Source organism: Ctenopharyngodon idella, chromosome 6 (genome assembly GCF_019924925.1).
Source record: "Ctenopharyngodon idella isolate HZGC_01 chromosome 6, HZGC01, whole genome shotgun sequence".
Taxonomy (NCBI): domain Eukaryota; kingdom Metazoa; phylum Chordata; class Actinopteri; order Cypriniformes; family Xenocyprididae; genus Ctenopharyngodon; species Ctenopharyngodon idella.
Genome location: NC_067225.1, coordinates 11,007,294 through 11,026,251, shown reverse-complemented (window position 1 = coordinate 11,026,251; position 18,958 = coordinate 11,007,294). Strand labels below are relative to the sequence as shown.

Here is an 18,958-nt window from a genome sequence, read left to right as displayed (position 1 = left end):
AATAATTATATAAAATAATATATTATTGTATATAATGTTAGATTATTTTAGACAATATATAGAACATCCAAATCTGTGCTAGCTACATCAAACTGTATTGTATGTTTTTCAGATTAATCTTGTATTACCATAAAAACATCAGTATTAGATTGATTAAACAGAAATATTAACTACTTAACTACATGTTGCTGCTGAAGCAGCTGCCATCTTGAGTGTTTTCGGATGATGCCACGGGACAGACAAGTAATTTTTTTGCGTTATTGACACATTAACACCAAATTAAATGTGGGGCCTGTACCATGAAGCTTGTTGAACAAATTAATTTATTTTTAGTTAAGACTTCGCTTTGATTTACTTTATTTTGTGTTAGTAATTTTTTCAAGTAAATGATCTTCAATTTAAAGAGGACCTATTATGGACCTATTATTTCTGCAGTTACAAAGCACAAAGTCACTCCAGCGGGAGTTCTTCTCTATATCAGTGCGCGCTGTTTCTGAACTCTCTGAAAACCCTCGATTGTAGTCTTGAGTTTTCTTCCGAAAAACATACGTCACAGTATTCCTCATTTAAATAATTCCTGCCCAATGAATACGCATAATAAAGGGGATGAGGCCTGGTCGAGTTGTGTTAGTAGTGTATTGTTGCCATGTCCAAGAGACACTTTTTTCCCCCACCCCAGATCTGGTGTGGCATTTCCGAAACATGCTTGAAGTGGTTGACTAATCACAACACACTGATCCAGTCGACCAATCAGAGCACATTGTGCTTTTCAGGAGGAGGGGCTTCAAAAAGACTGGAACTAAACAGCGTTACTGACAGACTGGGAAAAGAGGTGCTGCAACAATGTAAAATATGTGAAAATAAGGTGTTAGGGCTGGGACAATAAATCGATGCATCACAAATCAATAAATGATTCTGGATCGATTCTGAGATTTTTCAAATGCATCGCGATTCTCTCTCAAATCGATTCTGAGCTTGGTTTTAAACAGCAGATGGCACTGCGTGCTTTAGAAACAGCCGTACTACGCTTGTGTCCAATTCCTTACACACACACTTAAACCTAAAATAATCATTCATAAAGTTTGAAAAGGTTGAAGTGAATTACAAGGGTGTTTGCAGTGGGCTGTTTACATTAATCTCACGTCATAAAAGCATTCTGAGGTGCAAGTACATTCTCAGACTCAGCCGAACACACGAGCGCTCTTCTTCATGAGCATTTGAGTGTGCGGTTAAAAACTAGCCTAGAGCGCCATCTGCTGTTAAAAACAAAGCTCAGAATTGATTCCAGAGAGAATCGCGATGCATTCGGAAAATCTGAGAATTGATCCACGAATCGCAATGTATCAATTTATTGTCCCAGCCCTAATTCTAGTAGAACCCAAAAACAAAATCAAGACTTCGTAAAATAGGTAAGCACATGCTGAGTTCTCTTTCAAGTCTTGAAAATTGTCAACATGTCCATTTTGGCGAGTATCCTAGCAAACATAGTCGGTTATATCTTAAGTGAATGTATAACAGTCAAGAAATACAACGCATGTGTAACAGTTTATGTACTGGATTGTGCATTATGTCTTAAAGGGAAAGAAGCCTAATATTCCTGCTGTCTGTGTTTTTAATGGTAATCAAACAACAAATGACAAAGAAATCACTCACTGCTCTTGACTGAATAGCTTTTGTAACTTCAATAATGATTAATCTTTAGTTTATACAGTGAAGATATGCAGTGGTATTTTATATTTGATTAATTTATTCATTTTCTGTACCTGAAAACTACTGTTAGATACTTGAAATACCTGCTTTTGCTTGTAGTTTGATTATTTGTTCTTATTTTCATAGCACATACCAAATGGTACTGAAACAGTGACCCTAAAACCGTGATAAATACAGAACCGTGAGTAATATGAACTGTTGCACCCCTATAATATACACAAAGAATATCGGCCAATTTATTGATATATCGGGCTTTTTTTACTCCCTAATATTGGTATTGGCCCCCAAAAACCCGTATCGGTCAGGCTCTACAAATGACATCATGGACACGAATAACTGCACAGCACTCAAGTGACCATTCACAGCTACTGAAAGCAGTTATCTGGTCACTGCATTTTGATTAGATTCAGATAAAGACTCAACTCACAGAGGACTCGCTGTCTCGCACCAGGAAGTCTCCCTCCACCCCCCTCTCATTCAGCGCACACTCAGCCTGGTGCCGTGTCACATTGCCATAGTACCAGTCCTTTCCGGCGAATTTCCCCGTGTGGGAGGGCCCCGTGTGGCTGTTCTGCTGGGAATGGGAGCCCGAGGCTGTTGATAATGGACCATCGTTGAGCACAACCACATAGTTCTTTGGCACTAGACCCACCTGCCCACGGCAGTTCTTACACCTCCACCATTCTGGGTCATTCTCTGGCTTCTCCAGCACCTCCATCGTCTCGCCCTTCTCAAAGTTCAGCTCCTCCTCCGTGACGGAACTGAAGGGGTAGAGCGTCTGAACAGTGTGAAGGACTCTGGAGCCCTGACCGTTACTGAGGCCCAGCTGCGAGGAGAAGACAGCGGGAAAGTCGGCCGATGTGTCCTCCATCTCCTCCTCCTGGACGTAGTTGGAGGGGAACCAGCCCACCTGACCGTTATAGCTGCCCCTCCACCAGCCGTCACTGCATTTCTCCATCACCATCAGCCGCACCCCCTTCACCAGACTGAGCTCATCCTCCCGTTCCGCATTGTAGGCAAACTTCACCACGGCTGGAGTGTTCAGGTCATATATTCGCTCAGCCCCGCCCCCATTAGAGGAGTACTCATCCGTGCTGGGAGTTGGAGAGGCTTCCCGTGTGCTCGTTTTGCGTTTCGTTTTTCCCAGGCCTGAGAAAGAGAAAGAGGTATTAGACATCACACACAGTAGTTATGTAAAACTCGAGCCTCTGAGCTCTGCTAATTAGACATAGAAGAGAAAGGGCAGGGATATTGATTAACCCTGCAAATTCATCAGTACTAATCATTTCCTGCTGAAAGAATACATCATGTGATATAATTACTGCAGCCCACCACATTAGGGCTGCACGGTATTTGAAAAAAACTGGCATTGCAATATTTTATTGATGTATTGCGATTTGAAAACATTTTAACCAGATGACTTGAATTGCTCTATTTGGAAAGAATGAATCATTCTAGAATGACTGGGGTGATTTTGCATCTGCAGAGCCAATAATAAACAATTTTCAAACATAGATAAATACAATAGAACAAAGATACAAACAAAATAAACCGTGCTTTATGTTTTTTCAGCTAAGTCTAACAGTATTCAGGTATAGAAACTGAATAATCAAATGTAAAATAACACTGCATAGTCTTCACTGTATAAATTAAATATAATTAATCTTTGTTAAGCTACAAAAGTGATTTTTTCTTTGTATTTTGTTGTTTGATTAACATTAATGACAGACAGCAGCAGGAATATTAGGCTGCTGTCACTTTAAGGCAGAATGCATGGATCAAAAATAATGATACGCATCTGTTTTCCTTCTCAATTGTTTATGTTCACGTAAGCCATAAGCGACTGTGTTTACAAGGATACTCCCCGAGATGGGCATTTTGTCAATTTTGTGTGTATTTGTCCGTTCAAGCACAATTATATTCGGAAGAGAATGGAATTCGGTGTTCACATGCTGTCTGCGGGACTCTGTGTTTGCGCACAGAAAACAGCGTGCGAGTTCAGAATTAAGTTCTCTTTTATGTCTTCTTTCACTTGTATGGTTTAAAATCGCTTGAACATTTAAACTGTCTGGATCTAAAACAAGTGCATATGATTTATCCGAGAATAAATCATACAATACAATTCATACACACATCATACAGACAATTAATCCGCGTATCACATGCGTTTCAAACCGTAGTGCAACTATGATCCATATACTTGACATCACACATCCTGCGACGTGACTGTCGCTGATGAGCACATCATGACATCAATGCTAAAACAATATATCAAGCAGCCCTACACCACATTTCCTCTCAGTGTCCTCTAGCTTTCTTTCTCACATTCTTAAACCTCATCCATCAAAATTAATCTAAAGATCTAGAGCCTTGCAATACATTTTCAATTTGTTTTGTACAATACAAAATGCTTGCACCGAAGCTTCTGCTACGCAGAGGTGTACCTCTTATGTGGGCATTGTGAATTCTGCGACTGGGCAGCAAAATAAATGTGTGACATGATACAGACCTCAGTGTTCCTGCTTATCAGAGTATAAACACATAATGATGAAACCAAACAAGAGAGATGTTGACCCATCACTTAAAATTGACTCGGTTGTGTATAGAAAAGAAATACACATTTACATGTGTGCTCACAGTAACACAACCACAAACATCAGTACCCAGCAGTTTCCTTCCTGTACCAGATGATCCATGCACCCGGTTTCACAAACTCATCTCACCATTGCTTTCCTTACTCTGTAAACAACACACACACTCACTCTCCAACCCTAAACTCCCCCCTCCATCTCAATACACACCTGCAGAGCATACAAAATGACAATAACTTCCTCTCTACACTATGAAAGAATAAGAGGAGAGAGAGAAAGAGTGCAGGTGTTCACGTGTTCAGGAGAGGGTGGAGGTGGCCTACTTTTAGGAGCAAAAAGCAGTATGATAGACTATGTGTATTTTTAAATGTGTGTTGTGAGACAGGGATGCCAAGGATGTACATTCATACATGGTGCATTTCCATTCAAATGAGGAGGAAATGTGTCTGGAGCTAAATCTAAGCAACTGTGTGTGTCAGTTTTTTTCCCCCTTCAAAACCCATTTATAGGAAAGGAAATTATAAATTTACATCACAACACATATGGGTCAACGAAACAAGACTCATGTCTGGATCTATTAATTTATTCAAAAATACATTAAATGTATTGAGTATGTTTTAAGTATGTCATTTTGATATTTTTGGGGGGTACCTAGTCAAAAATGACAGGGTGATACAAATGTCCTGATATCATAATGAATAAAAGGCTCAATAAAATTACGAAATTCTTGAAAAGAAAACCTTAAAGGCATTGTGCACCCAAAAGATAAAAATTCTGTCATCACTCTGTCGTGTCGTTCCAAGCCCATAAGACTTAATCTTCGAAACACAAATTAAGATAATTTTAATGAAACCTGAGAGGTTTCAGTTCCTCCATTGAAAGTCCAGGGCTGTGTTCGAAATTGCCCCCTACACCCTCATTCACTATTCCCTTCATTAATCCACTAATATAGTCCACTTGAAGGAGTGAATAAAAACGAGTGAGTGAATTTGGATACTGAGTGTGCCGGAAGGGCTGCCGCTTTTACATAGTGTAGTTTGTGCTTGCTGTTTAATAATCATTTGAAACTTAGCAAACTGGCAGCTCCAGCAATAATGAAAAGGTTTACCATCTTCTGGTAATTCATTCGGCGCACGACTCTCACAGTGCATTATGGGTATTCTCTAGCCATTGAGTGCACATCAGTTGTACACTCGTTATTGTGGTGCATTATGGGATTGAGTGAGTGCACTTGATAACGTCCACACTACAAATGGCTTTCCCGTCAAATAGTGCCCTATTTAAGGGTATAGGGGGCAATTTCGGACACAGCCCTGGTAACCAAACTTTAATCAGTTGTTGATTGGATTGAGGTAGATCAGCTGAATGTGAGCTTGCAATCGTTTGTAAGAAAGGGCAGGCTTTAAGCAGACTAAATAATTGGAGAAATCTTGCATACGTCACCAAAAACAAGTCTGTTGTTTCACAGCAAGATCAAGATACGACATTTTGATTAAAAATGAAGATCAAAAAATACTTCAATAAAACCTATGAATGGATAAATTGTTCCCAATAAGATAAACGTCATGCATTTGGAAATTTTCATTTCATGACAGTAGTTTGGTATATTCTTTCATGATCATTTCTTAGGAAAAAAAAGGTCATGTGGTGTGGTGTAAGCAATGTGCAATAATACGCTATAAAAAACAAACAAATTGTATCATAAAGAGAATCCCTGAAGTCCAACATGACTGTGTGCCAAGGTCAGTGAGTCTCTTAAATAATAGATCATTTTCCCTTTTTATCACCAATAACAAACAGGAAGAGAAGAAAGAAAAATCAGAAGGAAGCAGCCGTCTCTCAACGGACACATTTATAAAGAGAAACCTCAAACATTTGGTCCCTCAGGTATGATGATCCCAATGCTTCATTAAAGCAGTGATGTTCTCTGTTAGCATACGGTGACATGTGAAAGTGCTGGCTTAAAAAAAAAAAAAAAAGAGTGGGAATCTTCTAAAGACAGAAGCTCAGAAGCTTTAAGGTCAAAGTTTTCCATGGAAACAGTTTCTCAGGACAGCAGGATGCAACTCTAACAGCTGGATTTTAGAGTCACACTAAAGCAGGGCTCCAGACTAACATTTGAGAGCAGCAGCACCGGTGCCACTAAGTCCTACAGATGGTGGCACCAGCACCTGATGTGGTAGCGCTGGGGTTAATCATAAAATGACTATTATTTTGCATTAATAAGTGCAGTAACTAATAGTAAAGCGCTGAGCTCGAGTTGAGATGTAGATAAAATTAAAGGGTTAGTTCACTCAAATGAAATTTCTCTCATCAAGTACTCACCCTCATGTCGTTCCACACCCATAAGACCTTCGTTCATCTTCAGAACACAAATTAAGATATTTTTGATGGAATCCGAGAGGTTTTTTATCTCCCATAAAAATCAATGAAATTACCACATTCAAGGTCCAGATATGTAGTAAAGACATTGTTAAAATAGTCAACGTGACGAAGCGACGAGAATACTTTTTGTGCGCAAAAACAAAAAAAATAATGACTTTAGTCAACAATTTTTCCTCCTCCCTGTCAGTCTGTTATGCAGTTGGCGCAGTGCAGCGCTTCCGTGTTTACGTCCGAACGCCGTCTCATTATTGGCCGGCTCCTGCGTCAGCATCACACACATGCGTCGTGGTGCTCATGTTATCAGCTTTGGCCAATACTGAAAGTGTAAAGCACTTGAAAGTCCTTGAAAAAAAGTGCTTGAATTTCACTCTCAAAAGGCTGTACGAACCATGAAATGAAAGTAAAAACATTCAACTATTTCTGCCGCAATACCATGGTTACTGTTTGCATTAAATGCATGGTGAATGTTGGTGATTTGTGGACTGAAAAGCCTTCTATAACTTCTTCGTTCATGGCACAATATTTCTCCTGGTTTCAACGTCAGTGCTGTTTGATCTGATATGGTTTATAACAGAGAATTCTGCACCGAATTTGAAATCTTCTCACTAGATCTCGCAGCGATGTTATTAATTCTGCAGTGATTTTAAAACCCTTCCTCACTGGATCTCCCAGCACTGTGTAGTAATGGTGTCACATGGTCGAGCCCGTAAATTGAATGAAAAGTGTTGTTTCGTTCCGCTTTCATTTTGTTTGCCATTTGATGTTTTTCTTATGCAACAGAAATTGCAGCTCTTATCAGTTGGGCAAATGTGGCAGTCGCACCAGTGCAACTTCTAACAAAATGTAGTCGCACCGGCAAGAAAAAAATGTCACAAAATGTGACCATTTGCTCGCAGTCTGGAGCCCTGCTAAAGCCAGTGTGAAACATCTGTGGTCTCTGATTTATGCAAAACAAAACTCTCAAATACATACTTAGTCGAGACTGACGTTGGAAATTAGGCAAAGCACTTCAAACTGAGTTTTTCAGTTACACCAAGTGTCAAGCGTGTTCTCTAACACTCATGGTAACAAACATTAGTCTGTCTGTTTAGGGTTGGTTGGGGAGATTGAGTCATTCTGCTGCTGTTTACAGGCAAAATGACAATCAAGCCTTTCATTCATAGGCCCATCTGTGATTTCATTGGCTACTATACATTCAAATTCAAAAGAACAGGATGTCGTCTTGTTTTCTCAACTCACATCATCTGGCAGACTTTTCCAAACAAGTGAATTTACTCACAATTCTGCCACACCATAAACATTTAACACTCATCACACAAGACGCAATGGTTTTAATCAGCACAGCTGATGAATTATTCTATATTTTTCCTCAAATATGGCGGCAAGTGTTAATGTGTCATGCCCAAGAGGTGTGTATAGCGGAAGAGAGGAAAGTCACCAATCATGCATGTTCTAACAGGGAGGAAGACGAGCACAAACCTCTCTTGAAACAGAGGAGAACATGGGTGGGAAAAATCAACCTTCACCACAGGCTGTTTTCACAATACTTTTAACTGTGATGTTATTTATGACAACGTGCACTATACAGTATTTCATAAAGAATGAGCATGAAACAGAGCTTAACCAAACATACTAAAATTAATCCATTCTTCATGTGTTCAACACTTTAAAACCAAAGAATTGGGTTTCATAGAATCGCGTAAGAACAAGAGGTTAAGGGTGATGTTTTTTGAGGGGTGAATTAAAATAAGAAAAATCTTGATTTTTGGTTGTTTTAGCTTATTTTAATTTTGTCTTGTTTTTAATTTTAAGTTGAGGCACCATTGGAAGTTTTCTGAGGCCCATAGTGGGCCGCGGACCACTGGTTGAGAACCACTGATCTAAACGAACATTCAATATGACATCAATATGTCAGACCAGTTTGATGTCAATGACGTCGAATGTCACTGGTTATTGCGTGTCTTGTGACCAAACACCACTGAGGTCAAACCTGCCACAACACTTCTTGACATCATATTTGAATGTACACAATTATTTACTATTTACGAATAATCATTTTCGGCGAATGACTTCACAAACAATTTCTGTCTGTTCCTCACATAACTCTACACTCTAAAAAATGCTGGGTTAAAAACAACCCAAGTTGGGTTGAAAATGGACAAACCCAGCGACTGGGTTATTTTAACCTAGTGGTTGGGTTAAATGTTTTTCCCAACCTTCTGCGTAGTTTTATTTAACTCAACTTGCTTGATTATAGTGGACCCAAAATATGTTGGGAATTAAAATGTATTAATATGTTTAATAAATTAACATGTATTAGTAAGTTTAATGGATAATTAAACAATAAACATTTATTAAATTGCGTATTAAAAAAATGTTCACCTTTTGATCATTATTGTTTCCTCTAGTAATTATTTCTGTTTTTTAATTTCCAACATATTTTGGGTTCATTTTAAGTCAGCCATATAGTCATTTTTAAACAATAGTTGAGTTAAATAAAACTACCCAGCACGTTGATCAAACATTTAACCCAACCGCTGGGTTAAAACAACCCAATCACTCCATTTTCAACCCAACTTGGGCTGTTTTTAACCCAGCATTTTTTGAGTGTATCATACAGCTTCAGAATATGTTGCATGAGTCAAATTAACTACTTTTATATTTTTGTTATATTGTTTTGTTACTTTTGTCCATCCCCTTTCACGGTCATAGTATTGGAAAGGGCTGCACAAACATTCTTCAAAATTTCTCCTTTTGTCTTTCACAGAAGAAAGTAAGTCAAACATGTTTGGAAACACGTAGAGATGAGTAAGCATGACATAATTTTCACTATCCTTTTGATTTTCCATGTCTTTCCAAGTCTTAGCTCACAGATTTTCTCAATGAGAGAAAATCTTTACACACATATGAAAAAAAAAGACCTGGAAAAGAGAATAAAAACAGGGAGGGACAGACAGATGAAGGCTGCCAGAGAAAGGGTAACCTTGTCACAATGGATGAGCTGAGAGGGGAGGTAACCTTGATAACTGCAAATCGGGTGCAGGGATGAAAGCAGGAGCAGCATTGACTGAATGACCTCAGACACAGATGAGATTATGAGGCCAGCAGGTGAAAAACACCAATACACCAGCACATCCGTGTGTTTGTGTGAGATAGAGTGAGCAATATAGAAAAGCATGCATGCACACACACACCTCATTTATGTAGCCCATAAACACACCTGAGTCTCACCTCACAGACAGCGGATGAGCGCATTTATCAAAGCACACTGAGAACAAAGAGCCTGTGAGAGAGCTGTCCTCACTCTGTCCACTGAGGATCGATAGGCCAATAGACTGGGAAGAGGATGTGCTTTTAAAACATGACACCCGAGGACAAGCACTGAGGCTGCCTGTATGGCCATGACACAGCTTTTGACTCGCTTTCAGTGCTAAGGAAATGAGCCATTAGAGGTGGCAGAGTGTACAGTGCATGTTTTTAAAGGAATAGTGAGAGAATAAATGAAAATTCTGTCATTATTTACTCGCCTTCCTTCCATTCAAAACCTTTTTGTGGCTATTTTATATTTACTTATTTTTTAAGTCTGGTTTAAAAATTTGATTCTGAACAGTTCATACTTAAATATGACTGATTCCACAAAAATCAAGTTTCATCTCAGTGTCTCACGCACCTTTTATACCGAAATGTGTATTCCTAGTGCCAGACTCGGTTCTCTGCCAAGGGTTGAACTATTTTTTTCTGGCCTGGAACCTCAATTTCTGTAACAGTTTGAGAAGTGGCATAGACCAGGAATCATGTCATTGGAAATGAGACTTCAGTGATCCAGTCTCAGTGGTTCTACACTGACAGCTCATTGGTGACAAAGATTATCAATGAATAATGACTTAAATTTCACTATGTTTCTCACACAGACTTTCTAGCAGTCCTGTTTCCACCTCGTATTAAGATGCGTTTTGGTCGATCGGATCACAAATGCACGAGGCAGACATATATCCATTTACACCTGGTATTTTAATCCGTCTCTTTTGTCCACTTTCATCCGGAGACGATGGAAAAACACGGAGAACAGCCACTTCCGTTTCTGCTCTGATAGCCGCAAGACCAGCCGAACGCTGTGAGTGAGTTTTAGAAATCAGGAATGTTGAGAGAACATTGTGCTTGATACGTTCATCTTCAAACCAAACTTGGGTCTTCAGCCGACAAATTTTAAATCCCGTCTGGCTAGCACGCTTCCCACAATGTTTAAGCGTTTGGTCAGTAGGCGGTCTTTAGTGGCTGTTCGAACACATTTAATACATGAGTGTTTACACTACGAAAGCAATCCGGTCGAATGTGTTTTCAACTACCTCTAGAAGTGGTCAAAAGTGGACAAGCTCAAAACGTTTTAGACCCTGTTTACACCTGTATTTAATGTTGTCCACTTGTGATCTAATCGACCAGACGGAAAATGGGTCTTTGAGTGCTTTTATTATGTTTTTCTGAGACTAAAGTGATGAAAATGGAAGATGTAAACCTTTCTTCTGCTGAACACACAAATTTTATATATATATAATATATACACACACAAAAGAAATCCTGCTGATAACAGATCAGTGGGGTGGAGAGTAAGGTGGGTGGTGTTAGCTTTTGATCCGTATTTTTACAAACTCATTCTTCTCCCATTTTCCAATTGCATAGCAGTTCATTTGAAAGAAAATATTCGAAAAGTGGAAATAAAGTGCCTAACGGGTATATAGTAGTGGGAATAAGTGTTTAATGGAATAAGTGTTTTATATATATATATATATATATATATATATATATATATATATTTTGAAGTATGTTGGTAACCAAACAGTTTTGGTGACCATAGATTTCAAACATCTCTCAAAGTATCTTCAGAAGACAGTCAGTCATACGGATCTGGAAGAACATGGGAGTAAGTAAATCATGACAGAATTTTCAATACACTTATTACAAGGACAGACCCCTGGAGTAAAGAGCCATTCATACCAAGGATGATAACTATAACTATATTTTTATAATTCAGTGAGAGTAACGAAATTCACACCACAGCTATAACGATAATGACAATACTATACTGAGCTCACGAACAATAAAAATATTGACAGAATCCACTCAACTTTAAAAAGCTCGAGCATTTAAAGCAGCAGACAACATAACTAAATAAACAGATTGGTGTGGGAGCCAATATAGTTTTCATTATAGTTAACGTTTTTAGTATGAATAGTCCTTTATCTGGGATTAGGCATCTTGCTCACTTCCACAATGGTGACAATCTCATTGTTCAGATCATGTGGGGTTTGAATCCACAACTTTAGTTACCAACCCAATCTCTAAAACCATATAAAAGATTTAAGCTACAAACAATGAAGTCATGGGAGGTATTTTATTAAGCTGGCAGGCTCTACTTTTAAACAGTTCATGTTCTTGTTTGGCGAAGGTCTGCCAATGACCAAATGAACCAGAGTCATCGAAACAGCTGTTTAATAATGATCTTAAATGTACAAGAAACAGTGACACTGCCTGCAGAGTCTCACTCCAGAGGTTCTCGCCCTCCATCCTCCCATTTCCTGTCTTGGACTCCATGCAGAGATTCATGTGTCAGTAATTAAGAGTAGCATGAAGTATGCTTCGTAAGGAAAGTGAGGGAGGGGAGAAAAGGATGTTCTAGAGAGGTTAAGGTCAAAAGGGTAGAGAACTGGGGCCCACTTACCCTGACAAGGAAGGGGTGGTGTGTGTGTGTGTGTGTGTGTGTGTGTGTGTGTGTGTGTGTGTGTGTGTGTGTGTGTGTACACATCTTACAAATAGATGTCAGCAGGAAAGCAAAATGAAGTGGAGGATGTCCTTAATTGCTCTGTCTGTCTCTGAAGTGATGATTTTGCACTCAACAAACATCTCTTTCTGTGTGTAGATATCTTGATGGCTGCTAAATCTGCCTGTCTGAATTCTACATGCATGTACAAAACCATGTACACTACTGGTAAAAAGGTTTGGAATCAATAATGTTTTTGAAATAAGTCTCTTATGCTGCATTGCAAAGCTGCATTGATTGATAAAATACAGTAAAAACAGTAATAGTGTTAAATATTTTTACAATTTAAAATAACTATTTTCTATTTTAATATATTTCAATTTTCAGCAGCCATTACTCCAGTCTTCAGTGTCACATGATCCTTCAGAAATTATTTTGATAAATGCTGATTTTGTGCTCAAGAAACCATGATATACTACCATTCAAAAGTTTGGGGTAGAAAGAAAGAAATTAATACTTTTATTAGGCAAGGATACATTAAATTGATCAAAAGTGAGAGTAAAGACATTTATAATGTTAGAAACGATTTCTATTTCAAATAAAGCATCCCGAAAAAATGTATCATGGTTTCCATAAAAATATTAAACGGCACAACTATTTTCAACAATAAGTTAACAATAATAAATGTTTCACCAAATCAGCATATGATTACATTTTAAAATATCTTAAAAATGTATAATATTTCACAATGTTACTGTGTTTACAGTATTTTTAATTAAATGAATGCCTTGTGAGCATAAGAGACATTAAAAAAAAAAATCTCAATTATTCCAAACTTCTGACAAGAAGTGTACACGAGATTTGAAACAAATTGAATTAAAAGTCTTTCCATTTCAATCTAATTTACCCATGAAATGTGCTCGCTTAAACCACCAGAATTTCGCGGGAAGTAGTAGGTCATCTGGGGACTTTTTGCCTACTGTTTTTCAAATACTATGAATTTGGACATACTACTCTGTTGGCGTACTATTTTTCACATGCTATATAGTAGGGAAGTATTCGATTTCGTACACAGCGACTGTTTTCTTGGCACACTCATTTTACACGTATTTGGCGCCACCTATTGTAGCTGGTGTATTATTGATAAGTCTCTAGACCCTGAATATAAGACGAACCCGGGTTTTTTTTTTTCAGACGTATTTCTAGGGGAAAAAAACATTGCCGGTACTTTTTAATACGGTACTTTTTCAAATATGTAACGTATGACAGTACTTGACACCTCCCCGATATCAACACATGATTCTGCAAATAACAGCTCTGATGCCAACCACAGACACATTAAACTCAAAGGTCAAAAAGAAGTCAACACTGTATGATCGACACTGGAAATTCTGGCACACATTAGTCTCCACTTCACAGCAAGGAGAATTGAGTCTGACTCCTCTAAACTCACACATACATTAAACCCCAAGACACAGCTGATCGATCGCCTCACCTCTCTCGCCCGTGTGATTAACGAATGGGAAACTAATTAGGTTTTACAACAAAAGCCTTTAAATTAGTGCTTCCTGCTTACACACCCTAGATGTTGACGGTTTTATTTCTGCATCTCTGAAGGTTTTGAATTTCTTACATGAAAATAGCCAATAATTCAGACATATCAGAGAGATGAAACTATCATAATGAGGAAAGTAAGTTTCAATAAAAGAATGAAATCATTGAAAAGAAAACACCAAGCACTCTGGCATATTCTTTTTAATTTCTAAGAGAAAAAAATACTGCTTATTAATATATGAAAACGTCATGTGGTGCAACCAACATGCAGAAACAAAAACACAGGAAATGATATCATAGAAAGAACCCCTGCAGACTCTCATGAATACACGTCAAGGTCAATAAATCTCTAAAAATATCAAATAATTTAACCTTTTTATGTCAAGACAAGGTTAGATGATATTTATGATGATGATATTAATAAGTCTAAATGTATGAAGTTTTCCAAAACAATATGAAACTTACATGAATACTAGAGGATTGATTGTTATTAAAGCTACAAAAGTTATTCAGTGAGAGATTCCCTCTTTTTTTGTTGTTGCTTGATTAACATTCATTAAAGACAGCAGCAGGTTTATTATATTAAGACCTAATATAATGTTACACATCATATTTCCCCCCCTAACTGTTTATGTTCACTTAAGACATGACCAACAATGTTTGCATGAATACTCCCAAACACAGATATTTTAAAATAATTTAGCGTGTATCCGACGGTTCAAGTGCAACACACTGCAAAAGAGAACTGAATTGAGGATTGCATGCTGTCTGAAAGAGACGGCTTTCTGTGCGAAACATCAGACGCAAGCGCTTTGCTTCCTTAAGACATACGCAACTTTTTTTTATTAATATATAATAAGAGTAGCCTACTTTATTTACAATAAAACAGCACATTAATATGTTAATTAATATGCTATTTAATGAAATTTAGATTATTTTGTTTTTATGCATCGATGCAGAATCGTTCACATGAGCATCAAGATGCGTCGTAAAAACAATCATATTCCACAGCTCACGTGTTTTAAACCAGACTTATAAAAGATTTTTTTAAATTGTGCATACTCTTATTTGTCATTGTGTCAGGATATTACAAATAAACAAGTCGAAATAAATAAGTCTCTTACCAAGTGTATCTTTGAGATTTTTCACCAGAGAACCTTTCTTCAGACTGTTCTTGCGTTCAACATAATTGGAAGGAACATAGCCCGTTCTGTTGGATGCATTTCGCACTCGCCACCACGTTTTTGAGTCATCGAGAAGCCACAAGCGCTCATTTTTCCTAATGTCAAGTTCCTGGTCTTGCTGTGCCGTATAGTCCCACTTGGCAATAACAATCGCCTCCTCTGACATCTTTCATGGAGTCCCTCTGAAAAATAAATAAAAGAAGAAATTACAATCCTCACCCATTCCAAAAGATAATGTACAAAAAAAAGTGAAGAATATGTGTGCATACATGCCATAAAGAAAGCAGATTGTCAGCAATCAAGCCAAACGACTAACGGAGAGACCTGGACTCTTGAACAACCACACACACTAGTGTGCAGCTCTTGCTCTGTACAGGCTATCCCTAGACACTGAGCAGCAACCGCAGGAGTGACATGACAGATCAAGAGCCCTGCTAGCCTGGAGGTAAAGCTGGTTTCTGAATGAATGTCTCTAAATGTGCGAGTCTCTTTCTCTCTCCCTCTCTCTCTCTCACACACACACACAACATGAGGGCTAAAATCTACACACTCCACACTAACAGCAGCCTTGGCCCTCAAACAGCTTTTAAAACCTCCCCTTTTCACCTTACCATCTTAAACACAGTAAATTATTCAGCAGATACAATGAAGGAGAGAGAAAAAAGGGAGATATTGAAAGAAAAGAAGAAAGTGGATAACCATGTTTCGGAATACTATAAGGAATGAATTAAATAAATCCATGTGAACATACTGAGCAACCCACATTATGAGCAATTAATAAGTTAATAATAGCTAACAACATAATTACAAGTTAAAGAATGAGAAAACAAAAGACATAGAAATATAGCTTTAAAGCAATAGTTCATCCAAAAAAGAAAGTGTCGTTCTCATGTCGTTCCAAAGACCAATCTTCAAAAAGTACATAAAGACATTGCAAATATATGAATCAAGTAGTTTATACAAGTCTTCTGAAGAAAAACAATGCTTTAAATATGAAGAACGTTTTAATTTAAGTTTTTATTTACATACAAACGTCGATGAACGCACACACAGAGCACATCAAATATGGTAAAAAAGCTCAAATATGCTTACTTTAAAACCTCATTAGTTCTTCTGCATCAAGCAAAAGCGTTTGAGGTAAATAATTGACAAGTTTGAGAGTATAAATGGCAGAATTTTCATTTTTGTGTTCACTTTCTGTTTAAAGAAATATACCCATGAAATGAAAAATAAGTTTTGTAGATTTTAGTCTTTTGTATCTGTTATATATGCTTGGTTGGGTAGGCTACTTTTAAAATAATCCACCACAGATTACATAAAATGTATTTTGTAACATACTACTCTATTAAATTACTAAGTAACATGATCCAAACACCTAATAATTTTTCCAACACTTGAAGATTTTTTTCACGTTTTGAATTAGAGCTGCACGATTGATCGTTAAAAGATCGCGATCTCGATTCAAACCCCCACGTGATCTCATTCCTAAATGACAATGATTCACATGTGTCTATTAAGCCTTTGACAAAATCACACCGGATCATTTAAATCTGTGTGGGCGCTGCCGCTGATCCAGAGAGAACTGTTGTCATGTATGAAACCGCTTTACACAGTTTCGTTATTTCTGTGTTACAAATATTCATATTATGACAGAAGTACTGGGATAAAAGTTTATAGTTCGGATATAAACACTGTTGTCTATGAAAGCGATCAAAATTGAGCAAATAATTTTTTGAAAGTAACTTGGCACTTTGTATTGATTACATCATTGCACCAGTAGGTGGCGACAAGTGACTGTTTAAAAAATTTATTTATGAGTGAGTCTTTGAATCATTCACTCAAAACATTTTTATTTTTTTTTTTTTTTTAATCATTCAGATTAATAAAACATTTTAAATAGACTGCAGCAATTAACATTTTGTCAGAACCTCTAGTAAATTACTTTTTTCCCCCCATGGGAATCGTGAGAATAGTGAGCTCTGTTTGAAACAAAAAAATTGCAATTCTCAATTTAACCAAAATCATGTAGCTCTATATCCTTATTCATGAAGTGTCTGCTGTTTTGCTAGATAAGACTCTTATTCCTCATCTGGGATCTGTGTAGAGCTCTTTGAAGCTACACTGAAACTGACATTTGGACCTTCAATCTGTTGAACCCCAGTGAAGTCCACTATATGGAGAAAAATCCTGGAACGTTTTCCTCAAAAACCTTCATTTATTTTCGACTGAAGAAAGAAAGACATAAACATCTTGGATGACATAAGGGTGAGTAAATTATCAGGAAATTTTAATTCTGAAGTGAACTAATCCTTTAATAAATTAAGTATAAGATATATAATATTCAGCAATATCAAAATGCTGTCTTAAATAAGTATGCACCTCTCCTCAACACCACCTGCCGCTGATTATCAAGTACCAAATCATGGTTCATGACTTAACTATAGCTTATTTGCCCAAACTTCCCCTTTCAATAAGAAATGCATCAACCTGTGCTTGTTAAGTCATTTCTTTAAAAACAAGTGGCATTCCCTCAGACTTCCTCGTATGTGTTTGAGAGAGTGTGGCAGTGAAAGAGGCTTTATAGCACCATGATGGCACTGTGACAGTGCTGCCTTCTGCTCCAGGGAAACTCAGTAAGTTGATGTCCAATTACTCTGACAGCTGCCACACACAAACACAGATGCAGGCTGAGCTCCAGTCAGACACTTCATGATACTGTACACAAACACTAGCCACTTCATCATTAAACAGCCCACTGCTCCTCATCCATAATGCCAGCACAAAAAGACCAAATGCAAGTGTGTTAAAGAGATGGGCCGACCGTAACGCCACAAACCACAGGTTTTGTTATCTACTCTTAGGTTCAGATATAAAATGACAGCTTACAAAAGACTTTAGAAGTGCAAGTGCTAACAAACACAGCAGTAACCTTCCAAAACCACTGCCAGATCTCCATGTTCCACTCTCTGCTGTTCCCAGTGGAGTGGGGAAACGCATCAACTCACAGATAAAGCTGTCACATGTGTCAACACCGGGCGATACAATTACAAAGACTGCCTGACGGCCAGCATTTTAAACAGTAAGGGATAAAATCTCCCCTTCAATAAACAAGCATGTCTCCTCCTAGATCTTTCCATTCCATGTGTGGTGTTGAAAAAGAAACCTGCCGTGAGTGTAGAGAGGGTTTTTTTATTTATTTATTTTTTTGCTCTGACATCTGTCAAACTGAAGTCAGTCTCTAACACGTACGATAAAATCCTTCCCAACGCATGGGGTCTGGGTAAACAGAGGACACTTCCTGCTTACAATGCAGCGTTATATCACTGTTACTTAACCATGGTGCCGAGCACATACAGCAACATTTGTCTAAAATCATAATCCGGTTATGCAACATGATTATGGATCCAAAATCCACTTTTTAAAAGCATTCACATTGAGGTGGAGTAGTTAAAAATCAATCTCCATCACCACTAAATGACAGTGCAAATGACTGACTACTAGGAAGGGCAGGGTTAAAGTATGAATAAGCACATGACTGCAAATGATGTTACTACATAACTACTATTTTTAGCAGTAATTTTAAAATCAGTTTACATGTCAGAGTCATAACCAACAGTTAACAGACATGCGTCAGACAGCGAATTGTGAATGAAACTACTGAAAAATCCCTATCGGGTCATTCCATATCAACCAAATTTCAGAAACTTTCCCAGCTCACATTTTTGATTTTGTTAATATTTTTTATGTAGAAAGACAAACATAAATAGTGATGAAAGCCA

General features: G+C 37.7%; 1 protein-coding gene across 4 annotated transcripts in view; it reads right to left on the bottom strand.

The window, feature by feature from the left end:
• The window catches only part of nck2b (NCK adaptor protein 2b), a 55,224-nt gene that overhangs the window by 2,307 nt on the left and 33,959 nt on the right, over window positions 1-18,958 (bottom strand). For 2 of the 4 annotated variants that reach the window (XM_051897571.1, XM_051897568.1), the window contains exons 2-3: window positions 15,120-15,361; window positions 2,138-2,859 (exon numbers count right to left, since the gene is read on the bottom strand). In XM_051897571.1, coding sequence (XP_051753531.1) covers window positions 2,138-2,859; window positions 15,120-15,345 — 948 coding nt within the window. In that variant the 5' untranslated portion in view covers window positions 15,346-15,361. Of the gene's footprint in view, window positions 1-2,137; window positions 2,860-15,119; window positions 15,362-15,448; window positions 15,723-18,958 lie in introns of those variants that run through there. The other 2 variants (XM_051897570.1, XM_051897569.1) reach the window with 2 other exon arrangements.